Genomic DNA, 20,015 nt, shown 5'->3' with positions numbered 1-20,015 from the left:
AGCGCACTGTCCCTTCAGTGACAGTATCTGATGCTGTAGGGTCATTGGGGATTAGCTGCTCCATTCGTTGTTGTAATAAATTAGTGACGTCAGACAATTTTCAATTTTCAATAAATAAATAAATAAATAAACAAAAGAGCATTTTACATACACATATCTCCCGCGTGCTTCGTTTGGATAGGTTCCATCCTTTTTTTTGTGTGCTTTAACAAAAAAACTTTGCACGGGTCGGAGGAGTGCCACCAGACTTTTGTGCCTGCCAGGAAAAAACATATATCATTAATTAATTATTGAATATATATATATATATATATATATATATATATATATATATATATATATATATATATATATTAAATTTGGTATACATACTTCCTCGTGTGACACCCTAGCGAAGCTCTTGGTGCCACAACAATGTGATGCTTCGTTCCGACGTCGCAAACCCTTCATATGAGCGGCGTACTCCTACACAATTAACATTTCCAATATGTTAGTTATATGATATGCACAACGACATGAAATTTGCAAAGTACGGAAAATATAAATATAAGTACAATTATAACCCATGCACACACCTGCCACGCCTCATCACACCATCTGACCAATAACTCTGCCATGTCTTCGGGGTCCCACCTTGTGAAAGTCGTGTCCCCTACCAGGGACGAAGCCAGAAGTTTTTATAGGTAGGGGCCAGTGGCAAAAAAAAAAAACTTTGGTAGGGGCCAGTAGACTGAATTTTTATTTTTTACTTTATATTTTTTTTATTTTTTATAAAAAAAAAAATTTCTCACCTTATTTTATTTTTTTTTTTTTTTGAAAATTTGGGGGGGGCCATGGCCCCTGCCAGCCCCCCCTTCCCTCCGTCCCTGTCCCCTACTCTGGTCCGTACCATCTCGGGTTTTTCCCGGTTGAATTTCAAGCTTTTTCTTTTGTTGGCATCTCCAAGTTCGCATCTTTTGGCTGATGTCCTTGAAGACTTCCTTTTTTACTTCATTGGCATCAAATCGAGGCGGGATATAGTACTCTGTCTACACAATATAAAATTTGACATATTAAATTCTTGAAATATTAAAAAAAAATACATTTGAAACAAAAACAAAAACGAAAACCAAAAGTAAAAAACAAACAAACGAATAAATATAGATTAATAATGTGTTACGGATACAACATACCATCAATGCCTCCCACAGACGCTGTCTCCTGTTAGGGTCTACATTCTCCTATTCGTCCCGAATATGGACGAATGACCCGGTCCTAATTAACTTGCCGTAGCATTGTCTAAATTTTTCAGCGCCCATTCCTAATGGCTGGTACGAATTATTGAATTGTAGGACTATTTTCTTTTCCGGCGGGATCTCCCAATACGATGGCGGGTCTGTAACTATTTCGTATATATATATATTTTATAATTTTTATATGTAAAACGATGCAGTTTTGGTGTAAACACCAAAACTGTGCCATTTTAGTGTATATGGTTTTAAAACAAAACCTAATTCGGTTTTTCATCCTATTGTAAACAAAATCTCTCTCTCACTCCCAGTGCGCCGTACACCTCCCCCTCTTTCTCGACTCTCACTCTCTCACTCTACTCTCCTCTCTCTCTCTCTCTCTCTCTCTCTCTCTCTCTCTCTCTCTCTCTCTCTCTCTCTCTGTGTCGCCGAGATCGTGTCACCGTCACCGATGGTCCGATCGTGTCACCGAGATCGAGATCGGGTCACTTTCACCAGGTCACCGAGATCGTATTGCTTCTTAGATCTGAATATTTGTACTTTGATTTGTTATTCTAGTCCTTGATTTGTTATTCTAGGCCTTGATTTGTTATTCTAGGTCTTAGATCTGAATCTTTGTGGTTGATGATGTGAATCTACTAAACCCTATAACCGCCAACCGCCTAGGTGGAGGCGGTTGGCGATTTCTGCTAACCGCCTAGGCGGTTAGCGGTTTTGGCCAATAACCGCTAACCGTAACTGCCTTTCCAATCTCCAAGTCATTGAAAAACTCTACCATCTAGGTAGGGGAAGGAGTATCGAAATCGGTCATGAAATCGTGCATGCCCGATAGGTGTGGTGAACAATGCTGGGTGTTGGCCAGGGAATGTTGGGAGTGGTACCCAGGCTCACCCTGGAGTGTCGGTTGGTATGCTGCCGCTGTGTGCACAGTCTCACCAGATCCCGACCCCTATGCTGGCTATGCACTAGTGCTAACACCGTCATCCCTAGACAGTGTCGGTCAGCACGCTGTCAGTGTGTCCACAGTACTCTCGCCAGATCCCGACCTTTGTGCTGGCTACGCACTAAGGCTAGCACCGTTATCCCTAGACGGTGTCTGCTCGACCAGTGGTCTCCATACTGGGAGTTTAAAACTCTGAAAACTCCTCCTCAGAGAACTCATCTTAACCTGTGAATCTGAGAGAAATCAGTACAAGGAACATACGTCTTAATTTTATATGTAGGGGCATTTTCGTAATTTTGAAAGTGCTAAATTATGAAAATGCCCTTGTGTAATTTCAAACACATGAAATTACCCAATTGACACATCATGTATACCTAAATTTTATTTAAGGAACATGCGTCTTAATTTTATATGTAGGGGCATTTTTGTAATTCTGGACATGTGAAATTACGAAATTGCCCTCGGGTAATTTCAAACACTTGAAATTACCCAATAGTCACATTAAACAACCAAACTTTTTTGTCAATGTAAATTTTATATTTAGGGGTAGTTTCGTAAGATCAACCATGTGAAATGACGAAAACGCCCCTTCAGAATTACAAACACTTGAAATTAATTACCCCAATTGTCACGGTCAAACTAACAAACATTACATTCAATGTTGTTTTAATATATTAGGGGCATTTTCGTAATTTTGAACATGTGAAATTACGAAAATGCCCCTGAAAAATTTGAAACACTTGAAAGTCGAAATTACCCAAAACCCCAAGTCAATAATCCTACCCAAACATCCCTTCCAACGTACACAACATGCATTTTATTAAACTGCCCATAAAACTACAACGACACAACACAATCATCAGTCAAGCAATCATCAACAACACAATCAACAAACATAAGAAACAATCAACAATATTCAACAAAACAAAAAAATCACATTTATGAATACATATATAAACTAGTGTACGTTGATCAAGATACATACCTTGATTAATCGGTGGTCGAACAAGTGATGCCAGAGATAGAGACAAGAGAGAACGGCGGAGATAGAGAGGAGAGACAGAGAAAAACATCTGTGAATTTGCTGGGGAAACTAGACGGCCAAGAGGAAGAAGAAGGGACTGTTTTTTTTTTTTTTTTTTTTTTTTTTTTTTTTTTTTTTGTGATATGCACATTTCTAATAATATAAAAATACTAACGTGATGTCAATTGCACGTTACTGATATTAGTAACTTGTAACGCTATCAATTCTTTCACGTTACTGATGATTTAACTGACTGTTAGTACATTCTGTAATGTGTAAGAAAACGCCCGTTAGTATATCACTAATGCGGCGTTTTCTCTCGTTTCTAAAAACATGAGCACGTGCGATTTTTCCCGTGATTTCTCGAGACAATTATACTTACCTAACAAATAATAAGGTTATTATAATAGTAACAGACAAATTTACTCAAGTTACTAGGAGATAAAAAGTAACGAGAATGTAAATATCACGTTGGTATCGATAATTAAGTGGACAGTATTCCCACGTTACTACAAATTGCAATTATTATTTAAAAAAATGATGGACCAATAGGATCAGTAGATCATCCGATCGATCGGGATATGGACCAATAGGATCAATAGATCATCCGATCAATCGGGATGGACCAATAAGATCAATAGATCAACCGATCGATCGGGATGGACCAATAGGATCAATAGATCATCCAATCCATCGGGATAGACCAATAGGATCAATATATCATCCGATCCATCCTAATCGCTCAAAATTTTTAATAATAATATTTAAACTTATTTCTTTTAATAAATATAATTTTTATTTATTTATTTATTGTATTAAATATCGTATTAAATATTAATTCTGTTTAATATTGTATTAACTAGTAACATTTTTTATTTTACGTGTTAGTATCAAGTAACGTGTACACGGGTGCACGTTACTTTTGAAAATGATAGAAACGGCTATTTGCACGTTACTATTTTGAAAATGTAATAACGTGGTATTGTATTATGCGTTACTGTTATGTGTCACTAACGTGCAAGCACGTTACTGAAACATTTTAAGAACAGTGCTGCGCGGGCTACTTCCGCGCGGAATTTGGGAACTAAAAATTACGTCTCCCCCGCACCCCCTCTCTCTGCTCTCCCTCATCTCCCCCCTCTCCCCCCTCTCTCATTGGTGCTGTCCCTCTCCCTAATCAGTATTGGCTGTCTCCCACGCTCCCTCTTAATCTCTCTGCTCAGTCTCCCTCTCTGCAAGTAACATGGTTGTGAATATTATTCATATTGTTGATTTTGTTGATATTGAATATTTGTCAACTTAGATATTGGGTATTGTTAATATTGTTGAATTTGGATATTGTTGATATTGAATATTTGTCAACTTGGATATTGGGTATTGTTAATATTGTTGAATTTGGATATTGTTGATATTGAATATTTGATAATGGATATTGGATATTGTTAATATTGTTGAATTTAGATATTGTTGATATTGGATATTGAATATTCTGGAAAAAGAGTTATATTCATATAATCTATTTAGGCAAATTTTGTGGATATTGAGATAATATAATGTGGATAGTGAAATTATTTTGTGGAATAAAATAGTTACTCAATTTTGTAAGAATATTATCAGTCTTAATTTTCTTCTATAACCACAACAACAATATCCTAAAAAAAAAATATAGGATCAATAAGCATAAAAAAGTCAAAAAGATTTAGTGCCTTATTAATCAAAACATAGAATGTGGACATTCTTGTTATTTATTTATTTTTAAAAAAGTCTTTCCTAAGACAAAGAGATTATAAATTTTCACCTCTCTCAAAGGGAATTCACACTCCCAGCAAAGAGATTGTTTGCATTTGAAATTGAAATAATTGTTGAAGTGGTTGTAGCACAATTTTAATGAAGACTGAAGAAATGAATTGGCAAGGTGAGAGATATATAAGGGATTTGCACTTGAGTGTAATAATTTTATATGGACTCATTCATGTTTTACTTACTCTTTTTCTTTTTCTTTTTAATTTTTTTTATTTGTTAATATGTGTCACAATGTGATTGAAGTCTTATCAGTAAAAAAAAATAAAAAATTAATATCATCAAATTAGAGACGGAACTGCATTAAGTGTGGATTCTTAGTTAAATGTGGATTCTTCGTTTAATTAACAATTAATAATTGTAGTTTTATCTTATATATGTGTTCATTTGTGACATGTACGTATAGAACAAATATGGACAGGACTTGGATTACAAAGCCTCGAGGTACTCGGAAATAGAATAATGGGTGTAGAGAGTTTGTGGAATTTGCAGTTAGTAACTATAGAACGACCGATGGTAAAATTTGATGCCCTTGTAAGATTTGTCGGAATAATCGCATTCACTCGCCCGATTATGTACTTGAACACTTGACAGCGGGTAGGGGAATGATGACTAGCTACATAAACTGGTGGCATTACGGTCAGACGACGCCTTACAATCCTGATGCAGCCATCCGATCGAACCATCTGGCCACAGATGCGGCGGGTGGAAGTACAGAAGAGGGTGGCAACATGTACGCAATGTTGCATGATGCATTCGGCATGCACGAAGTAAAAGAAGAGAATGATGGGCCTGGGGGTGTTCAACAATTGGGTGAGGAAAATGTAAATATACCACCAGCTGCAGGTAGCGCTCAGAAGTACTACGACATGCTTAAAAAGGCAGAGAAGCCACTGCATGAGGGCACTAAACATAGCAAACTGAGTGCTACAGTACGCATGTACAACTTGAAATGTGTTGGTGGAGTTAGCAACAATATTTTCTCGGCTTTCCTTGAGCTCATCAATCAGTTGCTACTTGCATGTGAGGACAGTTTGCCAGCTAATACGTAAGAGGCGAAAAAGTATCTCAGTGACATAGGGCTCGGGTATGAGAAAATCCCTGTAGCCGTAACGATTGTATGTTATTCTAGAAGTGCAATGGGGAATTAGAGTCATGCACCGTCTGTGGAGAATCTAAGTGGAAGGATGAAATTCATGTGGACCGTGATGGTCAACCCATATCGTCGAGAAAGAAACGCCCGGTGAAAGTATTGCGGTGATTTTCACTCATCCCACGCCTACATAGGCTTTTTATGTCGAAGTATACTGCGCCCCACATGAGATGGCATGCAGAAGACCGTACTGAGGACGGCGTGTTGATGCATCTGGCCGACGGTGAGGCATGGAAGTCATTCGACCTATTACATCTAGAATTTTCAGTCGACAGCAAGAATGTGAGGCTTGGTCTAACATAAGATGTATTTAATCCATTTGGGAATATGAGCACTTCCCACAGCACATGGCCAATGATGCTTGTTCCATACAATTTGCCACCTTGGATATGAATGAAACAAACGTCATTCATACTATCGCTGATTATCCCGGGTCCAAGTTCACCTGGAATGGGTATAGATGTTTACCTCCGGCCATTGATTGAGGAGTTGCAAGAATTGTGGAACATAGGGGTGCACACATATGATGCATCAAAGAAAAATAATTTTGTGATGCGGGCGCAATTGATGTGGACAATTAATGACTTTCTCGCATATGCAGATTTGTCCGAGTGACCTAACAAAGGTGTCAAAGCATGCCCTGTTTGTATGCATTCAACATGGTCTAGATGACTGTATAACGGCAAAAAATTTTGTTATATGGGGCATAGGCGATACTTGCCGATAGATCATCCTTGGAGGCGCAACAAGAGAGCATTTGACGGTACTCAAGAATGAGAATGTGCGCCCGACGTGCAAAGTGGTGATAACATCTTGGGATAGTTGGAGGGGATGGTATTTGGGGATGAGAGTGCGGGCAAGACGAAAGAGAAGAAGCAGAAGAGGGGACAATCGACAGAAGCTGCAACTGACAATGTCATGTGGAAAAAGAAAAGTATTTTCTTTCGGTTGCCATACTGGAAAGATAATATATTGCGGCACAACCTTAATGTCATGCACATAGAGAAAAATGTGATTGGCAACATACTTGGCACAATTCTCGACATCAAAGGGAAAACAAAGGACGACCTTGCAGCCCGCCAAGACTTGCAAAAAATGGGTTTGAGGCCTAAACCGCATCCGTTCACCGGCGATGATGGTAAAACTTACATGCCCGCGGCTTGCCACACAATGTCCAATGAAGAGAAAAAATAAATTTTGAAGGTGATTCGAAATTTAAGGGTGCCTGACGGATATGCATCAAACGTTTCTCGGTGTGTATGCCTTAAGGAACGTACGATATCGGGCTTGAAGAGCAATGACAGCCATATAATAATGCAACAACTTCTCCCTATTGCATTGCGCCGGTCATTGCCAGATAATATGGTCAGACCTCTTGTTGAAATGTCGACATTCTTCAGGGGCATATGCTTAACAAATTTAACACAATAGGAGATGGACCGACTAAAGGGTGACATTTGTGTTACTTTGTGCAAGATGGAACAAGTATTTCCCCCGATTGTTTTATCAGCATGGTTCATTTGGTCGTTCACCTTGGTCGCGAGTACAGACTAAAGGGCCCCGTACAGTATAGGTGGATGTATCCAGCAGAGAGGTAAAATATTGATTTTGTATATTCATTATTTTAATTAGTTTGTGTTTTTTATATATCACAATGACTAATTGTAACGACCCACTTTTTACAAAAAGCGTAAGTAATTATATCTGGATAATTACGTGTCATTAACCATTCAGAGTTGATAAATCTGGCAGCGGAAAAATACGAATATCCTTTTTTTTTAAACATCACCGATAGGGACAATTCCCTTACGATATATTCAGAGCTTTAACTGACATCTTCTAGAAAATACGTTAAAAGTCTTTACACTATTTACAAAGAAACATATGTCACATGTGACACTAAAGCATGCATGGAACTTATTAATTACAAGTAAATGTCTAGTCATATTACAAGCAAATGGTACAAATATCTACGAGTACAAAGTACTAAAATCCTAACTACACAGCTTTAAATCTCTTAAGCTAGCAGTTAATCCAATCCATAATCTTCAGTACCTGCGCAAACATCTATGAGAAGGTGGTTACCGCCACAATCCCATAGTTCCATAAGTGAGCTAACTGTCATTCAACAACATCATGGTTTATGCATTATTTAAGGCACAGATATGACATAATGATGTGGTGATAGTTTTTATGCAAAGTTTAACAGTTTATATAGTGATTGCACTCCTCTCTTGTAAGGGCCGTTCCCCCGGTCAGCGTCTTTCTCGAGGCCGTTCCCTCTACATTACATTTTAATTAACTTGTTTTCGCACTATCGGAGACCTCCCTCCTCTAGTACTTTGAAAGCCGTTCCAATCAATGTGATTATTATTGTTTCCGGTTTCAGGCACATTTACCATCCTGAACCTTTGGGAGACGTTGCGCCCAATATTAATAGGTTGATTATTAACAGTATGCAATAATCAATCACACGCATCCAATTAAAATAAAACATAAACACAACATTATTGAAATCCAGTGCTACCCTCAGTAAGTAATTTATACTTACAGCCCTTTTTATGCAGTCTCAGTTCATCATCTGCAACAAATACATATACATGTGCATACAGGGTCAATATCATTACTTCTAGGAACTCATGCCTAAACATGAACTCCAAAGTCACATACATACATAAATGGAAGCAATCATCATGACTAGAATCCAACATGTTAATTTTCAAACATTAATACCATAATCCATATTTCCATAAAAATACTAAAACTCCAAACAAGACCTAATCATTTCTAGGGAGCATCAATCCAATTACCAAACCAATTAACAAAACATATTAACTCTAACAATTATCATATATTAAAGAACTCACAGTAAAACAGCATACTCAATTTCCATAACACTCGATCTCTAAAACAATGCATTACATGATCAAACTAGATAACCCAGCAACAATGCTCTATATTTATTTCCTCATAAATTATAGAGCTCATGTCCATAATATTCAAGCTTATAATCAAACCTATAACTATAATCAATATCTAACTTTAAGCCTCTCTAACATTATCTAGACACTGTAATGACGTACAAATTAATTTAGTTATAATGTCAAATATTTCATATTGGTAATATTCTTTTGTATTTTTAAAATACTTATTTTCATAAGGATCGTTTTATCAATACTTATATAATTATAGCATAATTATGTATTTTTCCATTTACATAAATATTATAATAATATTTTTTTTAATAGACATCAATATAAGTAATTATTATATTTACTATAACTTTGTTCCTTATTTGAATTGACAGAAAATCATATATATATATATATATATATATATATATATATATATATAAAGTATAGTTTGGTATTTGATATATATATATATGTATGTACTGAATATATATATATATATATATATATATATATTGAAGGGTTCGGGTGGTATGGGCTTACGAGGTTCTGGGCTACGGCTTTTGGATCGGTATGCTGCTGCCCTTATCTGAAATCTCCACCACTTGTTTAGTATTCAAGTCAACAAGTACAGTCAACTCTTCGATTGGTCTCGTGTAGAAGTTCACGGTGCCCTTCTTGAAGTAGCACTGCACACGGTCGCCTGGCCGGTGCTGGAATCTACTGTCAACACGTTCGAGTTGCTGTTTGACACGTGCGACCACCGGGGTTCTCCTGGGTAACAGCTGGTCTCCCCCTTTTCCTCCATTATCGGTCATATGGGTTGCATGCTTCGGAAGTCATGGTCCCGAGTTCGTGCTTGCCGAGGTCTGGTTTGCATGGTGTGCATGGTTATCGGTTTTCTGCTGGTTCAGGTTGCCGAGATGGGCTGGGCACGCTGGGTCTCGGTACTGGATCCTATAATCCTTTTCTTACTCTCTGCCTGCTTGTTCTTCTGTGCGTGATATAGGCAAGGGAAGAAGAATGAACCAGGAAAGAGAGGAAGAAGAAGAAGAATTGGGCCACGGGTCTCACTGATCAATGCTATTCTTCCTACTGCATCTAACACTCGATTGATCTCTCTCTCTCACCAGGTGTCTCTTGGTTTTAGAAGAAAAGGAAGAAAGAAGATAGAGAAAAGAAGAGGGAAACCGGGCACTTCTCTCTCTCTTGGGTCTCTATCTCTCAGTGTCTCTCTCTCTCTGTCGGTTATAAAAGGAGAAGAAAGAAGGAATAACGAAATATTAAAAGAGAAAGTGGGTGAAGTGCGAGGATGCACTGTCCACTATATTGCTGCTGGCCGAAAGTCATTAGAAGGTGGGAATAATGGCTGAGTGCGAGTTTACTATAATGCAGAGTGGAGAAATTGGAATAACATGCGGCTGCTGAAATGATTTTAAATTGCTTAATGGAAGAGGATGACTGATTATTGAATTGTCCTTTGGATTAAAAATAAGGGCATGCGAGAGTGATGAGTGCAGAAGCTGATGAAACGTGAGGGTGATAAGTGTAGGAGCTGGAGAGGTTGGTGAGAGTACTGAAATGTTTAGTTTAAGCAGAGTGGAGGGCAACGGCTGAATATTAAAATCTGTTGATGGTGGGGAAATTAGATGGTGCAGTTTAATTAAAACGCAGTGGGGGATGAGTTGCAATATAATAATTATACAATTTATTGCACAAATCAATCCCATAGTCTACGAGCTGGCCAAAGCTTCTTTTGGATTAAAAATGATAAACCTGCATCTGTGTGGGGTTTTAAGAATAGTTTTAAGGGAGCGAATGCGAGGCTAGCAACGGCTGTTTATTCAGTAATTTTCGGTTATACATTAATTGTCAGTCTTATTAAAAACACAGTTCCCCAAATCAGTTGAAAATATTTATAAAACAATTGAACGTTTTATTTATTCATATAAATAATCATTTTTCATCTTTAATCAAATTATTAATATGTTTTAAAAACTGGGGCGCTACACTAATTAGCTGTGATTGACTGATTTTAAAATGTAGGAGCCTCGGGGTGTTCAAGTCTAGTGTGCGTAATAAAGCGGCTCCTGAGGGGCTGCATTGCGGAAGGCTACATAACAACTGAGTTGGTGACATTCTGCTCAAGGTATCTGGAAAAAGCACCAACCTTCCACAACAGACCCCAACAAAATCCTGATGGTCCGAAGGGGGTGGGAACACGAGTCAGCCTCAACCGTACTCAGTTGAGCTAGATTCACAGATATATTACGTTCAACTCTGACGAGTTTAATCAACTACGAACGTAAGCTAAAAAAAGTTCTAGCATGTGTTATATTCTATAATGTTGTAGCCTGGAATGACGAATAATAGATAATGAATTTAAATTATAAATTGTAGGATGCACATAGTTACGCTTAGGCGATCATGCGATAGAGGGCAAACTAAAGACGATCAGTTGGAAGCCCAACATCATCGTCAGTTCTTCAGTTGATACCGTGAATACGTAAGAGTAATTTGATGTTTAGCTATTACATGTTTAACTTTTGGCTTACCATTTTACGTAATGTTGCCTGTAGGTCGATAAATTGGACGATCAATGTAGAATGGAGATGACTGAGAAGCTGGTTATGCATTGTAGGGGCCCAAAGGAGACAACAGTTAGGTACAACAGGTACATGGTTAACGGCAAACTGTTTCGGACTGTTGCACATGATGCGGGTAAGAGGACTCAGAATAGTAGCGAGTGTGTGCCAACCGATGATGACTTAACGTACTACGGAAAGTTAACGGATATAATTGAAGTTAAGTACTACAACCGGACTAAGTATGTCATGTTCAAGTGTGATTGGGCGGACACCACGAGGGACAGAGGGTACAAGGTGGACGAGTATGGCATGATACTTGTCAACTTCAATCGCCTTGTCCACAGGGGAGACCGGGAAACCGATGACCTGTACGTGCTAACTTCACAAGTTAATTAAGTATTTTACATCGAAGATGAAAGGAACCCAGGTTGGGCTTGTGCTATGCGGACTAAACCCAGGAACGTCTACGAAGATGGTTAGGGTGACGGGTCTCATGATGCATTTGACACCTACCACGAGTGTGAGCCGTTCATATTAACCAGAATTAACGACATTGATCCGAGTGATGATTTTGATCACGCCCGCCAGACTCAGATCCAATCTTAGCGTAAGTGATTCGATAAAACTCGACTGATTTTCTCTTATTTATTTCTACACTGATTGGCAATTCTTAACAAATTGGTGAATCATTTATACATGTGGTAACAATTAATGTGTGCATTAGGTAAGCGATAAAGTTATCGCGTCGTCAATCAATTAAAATTAATTCATGTTCGTGTGCATTATGTATAAATATATAATATTAATTTGGGTGCGTTGTGTATTTCGCAGGTTACCCTGCACTTAACAGATATTCCACACCTCGTTTGAATGTTAAATCGTCTACTTGCAACGGTTCAGGTAATATCCTTATGTTTTTTAGTATTGATGACATTTCTTATATTTCACGTGTTGCTCCTTAAGTGTTAGTTTTAATATGATATTATCGTATTTTCCTTTGTTAAGTTTGTTTGTTTTATCATTTCTAGGTAATATGGGGCATGTTGTTGCGCATCCGTTAGTAGCTGTTCATGTATTGGCGATGAGAAATTCAACTCATGCGGATTCATTTGTAGTTGTTTTATCATTGTGTTTTGCGTGTATTCTTTATGTATAATTATCCATATATATATATGAAAACACAAACATTGGTTAAATATAATTGTTCATATATATATGAAAACACAAACATTGATTATATTATTTTTAACGATTGTAATTTTTGACGATTCATTCTCAATGTACATTGTTGTGCTTGTTCTTTAAAATTAAACGTAAAATGTTGTTATTGTTGACGAATGAATTGATGCAAATGTACAATTTGTTGTGATTATAGGAGGATGGATGTAAATGGGTCAACGGCTAAAAAAAATATTTGGGAGAGAAAAATCTGTAATTGTTTTTTTTGCTATTTAAAACACAGTAACGTCTGAATATATATACGTTACTATATATAAAGTAACGTGATAAATATCAAGTTAAAAAATACAGTAACAAACAATAGAGTTGTGCGTTACAACATTTACTAACATAACAATACTCACGTTACAAAACACAGTAACCTGAAGATGAGTTGTGTGTTACAACATTCACTAACCTAACAATATTCACGTTACAAAAGACTGTAACGTGAAGATGAGTTATGCGTTACAACATACACTAACCTAACAAAATACACATTAGAACATACAGTAACTTGATGATTAGTTCTGCGTTACAACATACACTAACGTAATAATTTTCACGTTAGAACACACAGTAACGTGAGGATTAATTATGGGTTACAACATACACTAATCTAACAATATTCATGTTACAAATTACACTAACGTTATAATAAATTATGTGTAACAACATTCACTAACATAAAACTATTCCCGTTGCAATAGTACAATAACGTGATAATTAATTATGTGTTACAACACTTCAGTAACTTGTTCTTTACCCGTTAGAAAAACTCAGTAACTTGTAGTTTTACGTAACTCGATTCCAGTAACGTGAAATATTTTTCGGGTTACAGGATAGTAACGCAATGTTAAATTTACAGCTTATAATACACATTTTAGCAACCTAAAGGATACTAACCTCAGCTTTGCGTTAGTGGGACCACGTTACTGGGTTCCACTAACCTGAAAAACGCATTTTCACGTTACTGACCTTAGGTTAGTATTCCCATGTTTTTTTGTAGTGTATGTGGGTTATAGAAAAATTTATACAAACCAATTTGTAAGAAATTTCTGTCCGGCCGCCACAAATAAGCTTCTTTGGTTTATAATATGCACGAATATGGGTCTAGAGAATAACAATCCAAAACACTAGACAGTATTCTACTTCTCCTCGTTATCCTTCTTCTGCATCTCCTTCCCATGCACGCGACGTGTTGACATCTTCAATGCAAGCATCATTAAATTCAGAGTTTCTTGCATTTCAAACAGCAGCATCTTAGCACTTTCCATCAAATCTTTGACATTGTTATAAAGGAAACAAAAGTCTTTACATATCATACAAGGTGAGGCAGCCCGCCTCGGAAATCACTGTCGATTAGGCTATAGCTTTAGTTAGTACCTGCAGATCGAGGTCGATCTTACTACAGAACAAAACACAGACATCGATCTCTATGCTATTACAATGTTACACAAACGAGCTTTTAACAACATCATGCAAACTACCCAAGGTAGGAAAATTAAGAACCATTCTAAGCCCAAGCTTCTCCTCCTCCTCCTCCTCTAGTATTTAATTACAATTCCAAGACTTTGATCAGTCTTCTTAGCTGGCTTATTCAATTGGAACACCGGATGCCTGCATAGCTTTCGCACGCCTTTTCTCAAATTTAGCCAGTCCCCGGAGTCATATCCGCTTCTACATCCGTTTTCTAAAGCTCCCATTTCATGACTAGTTGGTGAGTTGTCACTGGACATGTATTCAAATTCCTCTTCCCCATTACTATTCTTTTCAAAGCTCCAAAGTTTCTCCAAAGTCTCGGATTCCAGCCTGTTCAGAGTGTTAGTCCTCAAGAAGCTACTATTGCTACGTCCATAGGTGGCACAAGGATCCGAAGATTGCTCACTTGATGCTTCCCTGCCCAAATTTGAAGCAATTGGGTCATCACTGTGGCTGGGAAAATACGAACATGAAGAGAGCCGCCTATCATTGGCAACTGATTTCTCTCTTTCTCGTATGGTCTTAAGAATGAGTGTCTTAAGGAAGTTCATAACTTGCACTGCATGGATCAATGCAGTCAAAGGATCTGCCATCTGCATATATAAAAGAGAGAGAAGGATCACTTTTTAAGTTCACAGATGACGTTAATTATACGTGTTTGCAAACAAATACAACTCCATTTCTCATTACAATTACAGTTTCCAATTGTTGCAGGCCCGAAGCAGAGGTCACTAGTTAGATATTTTTAAGGTAAACAAATTTGCTTATAAAAAAAAGATGTTATCAAACCTGAGTCATGTTGGGTGCAAAAACCATGGCGATATTGCGTGCATTCATCTTGTTGGACTGTTCGTGCTCCACAACATCTGCCATTAAATTGATGGCCCAGTCAAGCAGAGCAGCTTCTGTTGGAGGTAGTAATTTTAAGAGTTCAACGCAATCATCCTCTGTATTACAGTGCAACACCTGTTCTGGTGTGACAGAATCAAGTACCCCTGTTGGAAGTTCCCTAAGCCATGCCTATAGGGCATCATTGTGGAGTGGGAACACTCATTAGAAGATGATCAAGAATAAAAAAAAAATTGTAAGCATTGACTATAAAGTACTACTAAATGTAGGAAAGAACTTAAGATTACATGTGAAACCTTTGAAAATTAAGTTGATAGAAAAATTATTAGGGCACTGATCCAGTGATGTTTGATGCACCCAAAGTTGACCACAGCTCAACACGGGATGGTCAGAGCTTGATTAACGTTTAACTCTTCTTTTTTGTTTTCACAAAAGAAAATATTAAAGGTAGAATACAAATTCTTCACTGAATGCAGAGAACAAAGAGAAGACGAGAAATTTAGATATCAAATTTGGATAGTTTATTTCACATAATTGTCAAGTTGATGGGCATAGTTATTATAATTCGCGAAACATGTAGAAGAGAAGTAATATCAAATAAGAAGAAAATCAAGAATCAAGACAAAAAGAATTTAATTTTGTTTTGGCAAGATTGTCTACATTCACGGGTAGCAAGAAGAAATATAAAAACTATGATTGACAAACATAGAAAAAAAAAAAAAAGAAGAATAGATCGAACTCACAATCCTAGTGGACGAGGATTCGTAATCCTAGAAGGAATAAAATAGGATCACCCAAATCCTAGAAGATTTATAGAGTATTCAAAATGTAGAAAGGCCTAGAGGGCTCAGTCAAGGGCCTATCGGCTCAAAGGCAGACCCGGGCTCACCAAGTGGCGTACGCACTGAAATCATTCCCCTTACACACGCCCCAAATAGCAATAAATCCTATTAGTAATAGAATCCACTTAATTATCCAATTTAAAATTTACACAAAAGGAAAGGAGCCATTGGCGATATCCTCTGAAAGAAAAAAGCAAGGTACGAGCCTTAAAAGCTTTGCCATTCCAAACCATCTTCAAAGCATATAATAAATAAAGTAGCTATTAAAAAAATATAATTTTTTTACTTTTTTTACATTTTTTTTTATATATATATTCTCATTAACAGAATTTATATTTTACTCTTTATTTTTTTTTTAAATATAATTTTGTGTAGAAGAGAGTATGAAAGACACAGGGAGAGAGTATGAAAGAAGGAAATGAATAGAGATAAAACAATAAAAAACTGTTTATAGTATGAATAGTGAATAAGTTTTTCTACCTATTTACTATTCATACTAGAAGAAAAAATTATATTCTACCTATTCGGCTGGAGACGAAAAAGGAAAATGGCTCTTGCACAACAGTTGTGCGTGGAACCCACCACATAAGACCCACCCCATGTCTCTAAGACCTTGCACCAATCACTCATCGACGAAAAATGACTCCCATTTAACTATTTTGTTGGAGCGACGGATCCAACACCGAAAAGAAAATTAAATGAGGAAGATATACTATATTCAATATAGATTCCCATGCCCATTGGTAGTTGCCTTATCAAACCCACTTAGTAACTAAAGATGGACATCCTCTACAAAAGGTGAAACGAACCAAGTCACAGGAACACTACTAGTCCTACACATTTTTTCACTTTTCACTTTTGCTTATACACCTTATCAAATTTATTTTTACTAACTTAAGCATCGAAGGTGGTTCTGCTGTCACTACATTCGATATGCGTAATTACTGTAACAACAATTTATAATCCCACGAAGAAAGGACTAAGATTTCCAATCTTAGGATAACCAGGATTCTAACTATAGTAAAAAAGAATTTTTTTGACAGCTGACACATTGGCAACCAAGAGTTTGAAGAGACAATTACAATTCCTGGACCAATCTGAACATATAGCCTCCCCCCAACTTCATTGCTTTCTGCTTGTGTAAATTTACTAGGTGGAGTTTAACTAACAGGACATGATGGACACCCAATATACATACCTTTATCAAGCCTGCTAAACAATGAACATCAATTCCAAGTGGCACTACACCTCTGTTTAGCTGGTCTCGAACATTTTCTTCTTGGCTATTCTCGGCATTTATGCGGAATATTCCTTCGGCCTTCAAGAGTGACAAGATGGAAATAACTCAAGTTTTTCAAAATAAAGCAATGAGTAGCATTTAAATATGTATGTCAACAAATTCATAGTACAAATAAAACATACTCTTAGGCCTCCTTCTGAATACAGTCTCTTTTGCATCATAAGAAGAATTGTCGGAACACTATTCCCTCTGGCATCATATGAACACTGCATCGACTTTGCAGACACTCCAAAAACACTTGCACTGTACAATAAAAGAATAGTGTGTCAAACTAGTCAAATAAGATGGTGATAAGGTTAAGATTAAAACCCTTGAACAAGAGAATGGCTTCTAAAGTCCAAATATACAACCACCGAGATCCACCAGCAGGAATTTGTTAACTTCAATGTGATCACGGGGAAACAAACAGATTGACAAAATGTATAAAAAAGATTGTGTCAGGAAAATTCCAACCTTACAACAGAGCAGAATAAACAATCTTTCCCTACGCAAAATGAGCACACCAAATGGTATAATTGACCTCTTAGTACGAGTTCTGGATATATCTCTCTACATTTGAGCTCATGACTGTCTTGATGCCTCAATATTTAAAATAAGTGTCTAACTTGAAGATGGAGATTTAGCAACCTTGTTTTTGCTAATTCTATCTTGAAGCCAAAAACAAAAAAAAATGTCTAGTTTCCGAGCTCCCCCAAAAAGGCCTCAATTCTACAATTAATTAGCAGTCATCGTATGGTTAAGAATTTCCTTCAAACACAGACAAAATTGAATTACAGTAAGGTTTATTCCCAACAATTACTACTATTTTAAAAGAGAAATCCCAAAAATTAGATATTGCTGATTCACAAGTACATCACCCAAAAACATGCCAAAATTCCTCTACTTTTCCTTCTCATCTTGAAAAGCCAATGAAAGTATACAGAAGTTCACAAAATGCATATGTACGATTGAATTTGCTCTCAGTTAAGTAGTCTTGTTGAGTATCTGTTTGAACAACCAACAAAATTACATAATACCAATGGATGTCCAATCAAAGGAAAAACCTCATCACAATCCAAGGATCCAAAATTCTACCACTAATTAACTAGTTACCAAATCCAATCACGTATACCTCATGAAATTCGTAGATAATATATCAATTAAGAACCTCACCTGGCGCTAGGCACCCTCCTGGGAAGCTCAGGCTCAAGCTCAGAGGGCAACCCCAGAAAGCCGTTGAACCTATCAAAAGTCACATGCGAAACATGCTTCACTTCGGTCGGGCAGCTAATTTCCATGGAAGAAACATCCTCCCTCTCCACACTACATGTCACCAGCGACTTCCTCAGCGCAGTGACCAGAATATCCAGTATTGGAGACTGAGCGCCATGACACTGTTGCCGACCTTGACTATTTTCAGCAGCAGTTCTCGACCCCGGACTTATGAACGGGGTGGTGGTCGAGATGGGGTCGACCAGAACCTCGTCACCGAAATCCTCGTCCTCAAGTTCTACATCTTCCTCTTCCTCTTCCTCCTCCTCGTCGTTGTGCTTGTTGTGGTAAAATGGACTCACAGGGTCCAGGTTGAACTCAGTGAGTCCCACGAGTCCGCAAGATTTGGATCGAAATAGCCGAGTCATTGCTCGAGTTTTAACCGAAAATATAGATAAAAGAAGGTGGCAGGGTGGACGACAGAGAAGCAGGGCCTGCTGCGTAAAAAAATTTGGGCTAAGATGGAATAAATATTAGAGGGAAAAGCTGGTGGTTGTTTAATTATAAATTAAGTTAAATGACTAAATCCGTTCTTCTAATTTCTTCAGAGCATTACCTTTGAAATTATAATTGATAATTTGCTTAATTTTTTTTATTTTATTTTTTATTTTTTTAAATAAACTGTGATTTAACAGTGACAACACTGGTGTTAGCGTGAAGAGGGAAAGAGGTAGCTAGGGAGGTGAAGAAGAGGAGGAGGTTGCTTGGGAATGAAAAGATGAATGATTGTGCAAATGGGTTGGGATGGTTTGGTGATGGAGACATTTCTGTTTCATTTTTGTTTGTGTTCTTCTTGTATTTACTTCCTTTTTTTTCTTTTTCTAAATGTTTTGGGAGGGCCAAATAAGTTTTTGTTGTAAGCAACTAGCGGGAAAAGTGCAATTCGGACAGATAATATTAGAGATTTTATATGAACTCACCTATTCGAACAGATGACGAATGAATTTAAAATTTATTTAGACAGATGAATTTCATATAAAGTTTCTTACGTTACTTGCTCAAATTGTTAATAATTTGAACACGTAATTGTTGTGAATTACAATTTAAGTTGGTAAAGCAGATGGAAAGGCATGAGAATTAGTGTAGCACTGTATGTTTTGGAAGCAGATATTCTCTCCACAGTCAATTATAATTCTTTCAAATTATTTGTTGGAATGAGCACATATGAAATTAACGTGACTAGATACATTTTCTTCCTATTCTGTGCCAACACAGAGCAGTCCTGGATAACAAGCCAAACGTGGGTTGGGGGGCACCCCCTTTTTCTACGTACATGGAGCATTCTTTCCCGCTTTCGACTCTCTCAGCGACCAAAGTACAAAATTGTAGTCGCATCACTTTTAGTGTTTTTTGTACGGATGTTAACAATCCATTTTTCTTTTCTTATAAACTTGTAAAATTTGGTCCCGTGTCATCATCTCTGG

General features: G+C 37.3%; 1 protein-coding gene and 1 long non-coding RNA gene across 2 annotated transcripts; both read right to left on the bottom strand.

The window, feature by feature from the left end:
• Window positions 1-7,840: 7,840 nt before the first annotated feature.
• Window positions 7,841-9,718, bottom strand: LOC133864580 (uncharacterized). The gene is made up of 2 exons (XR_009899526.1): window positions 9,605-9,718; window positions 7,841-8,730 (listed from the first exon to the last, which is right to left on the bottom strand). It is a non-coding gene; the product is annotated as an uncharacterized LOC133864580 (long non-coding RNA).
• A 4,419-nt stretch (window positions 9,719-14,137) lies between these two features.
• LOC133864535 (rho GTPase-activating protein 3) lies at window positions 14,138-19,151 on the bottom strand. Its single transcript, XM_062300905.1, has 5 exons — window positions 18,493-19,151; window positions 17,463-17,583; window positions 17,239-17,358; window positions 15,139-15,369; window positions 14,138-14,942 (listed from the first exon to the last, which is right to left on the bottom strand). Exons 1-5 carry the CDS (start codon window positions 18,957-18,959, stop codon window positions 14,415-14,417), a joined length of 1,467 nt encoding a protein of 488 aa, XP_062156889.1. The 5' UTR covers window positions 18,960-19,151; the 3' UTR covers window positions 14,138-14,414.
• Between the last annotated feature and the right edge of the window lie 864 nt (window positions 19,152-20,015).

Source organism: Alnus glutinosa, chromosome 3, assembly GCF_958979055.1.
Source record: "Alnus glutinosa chromosome 3, dhAlnGlut1.1, whole genome shotgun sequence".
Classification (NCBI taxonomy): domain Eukaryota; kingdom Viridiplantae; phylum Streptophyta; class Magnoliopsida; order Fagales; family Betulaceae; genus Alnus; species Alnus glutinosa.
The sequence above is the reverse complement of the archived record's forward strand: the minus strand, read 5'-3'. Positions and strand labels throughout refer to the sequence as shown.

Bases quoted from the DNA above. Each gene is read 5' to 3' on its own strand.
- LOC133864535 (XM_062300905.1), bottom strand. From the start codon at position 18,959: ATGACTCGGCTATTTCGATCCAAATCTTGCGGACTCGTGGGACTCACT. The intron at 15,370-17,238 runs GTATGTATATTG...GATGCCCTATAG, and splicing joins GTTTAGCAGGCTTGATAAAG to GCATGGCTTAGGGAACTTCC. The intron at 14,943-15,138 runs GTTTGATAACAT...TTATATATGCAG, and splicing joins TTGCACCCAACATGACTCAG to ATGGCAGATCCTTTGACTGC.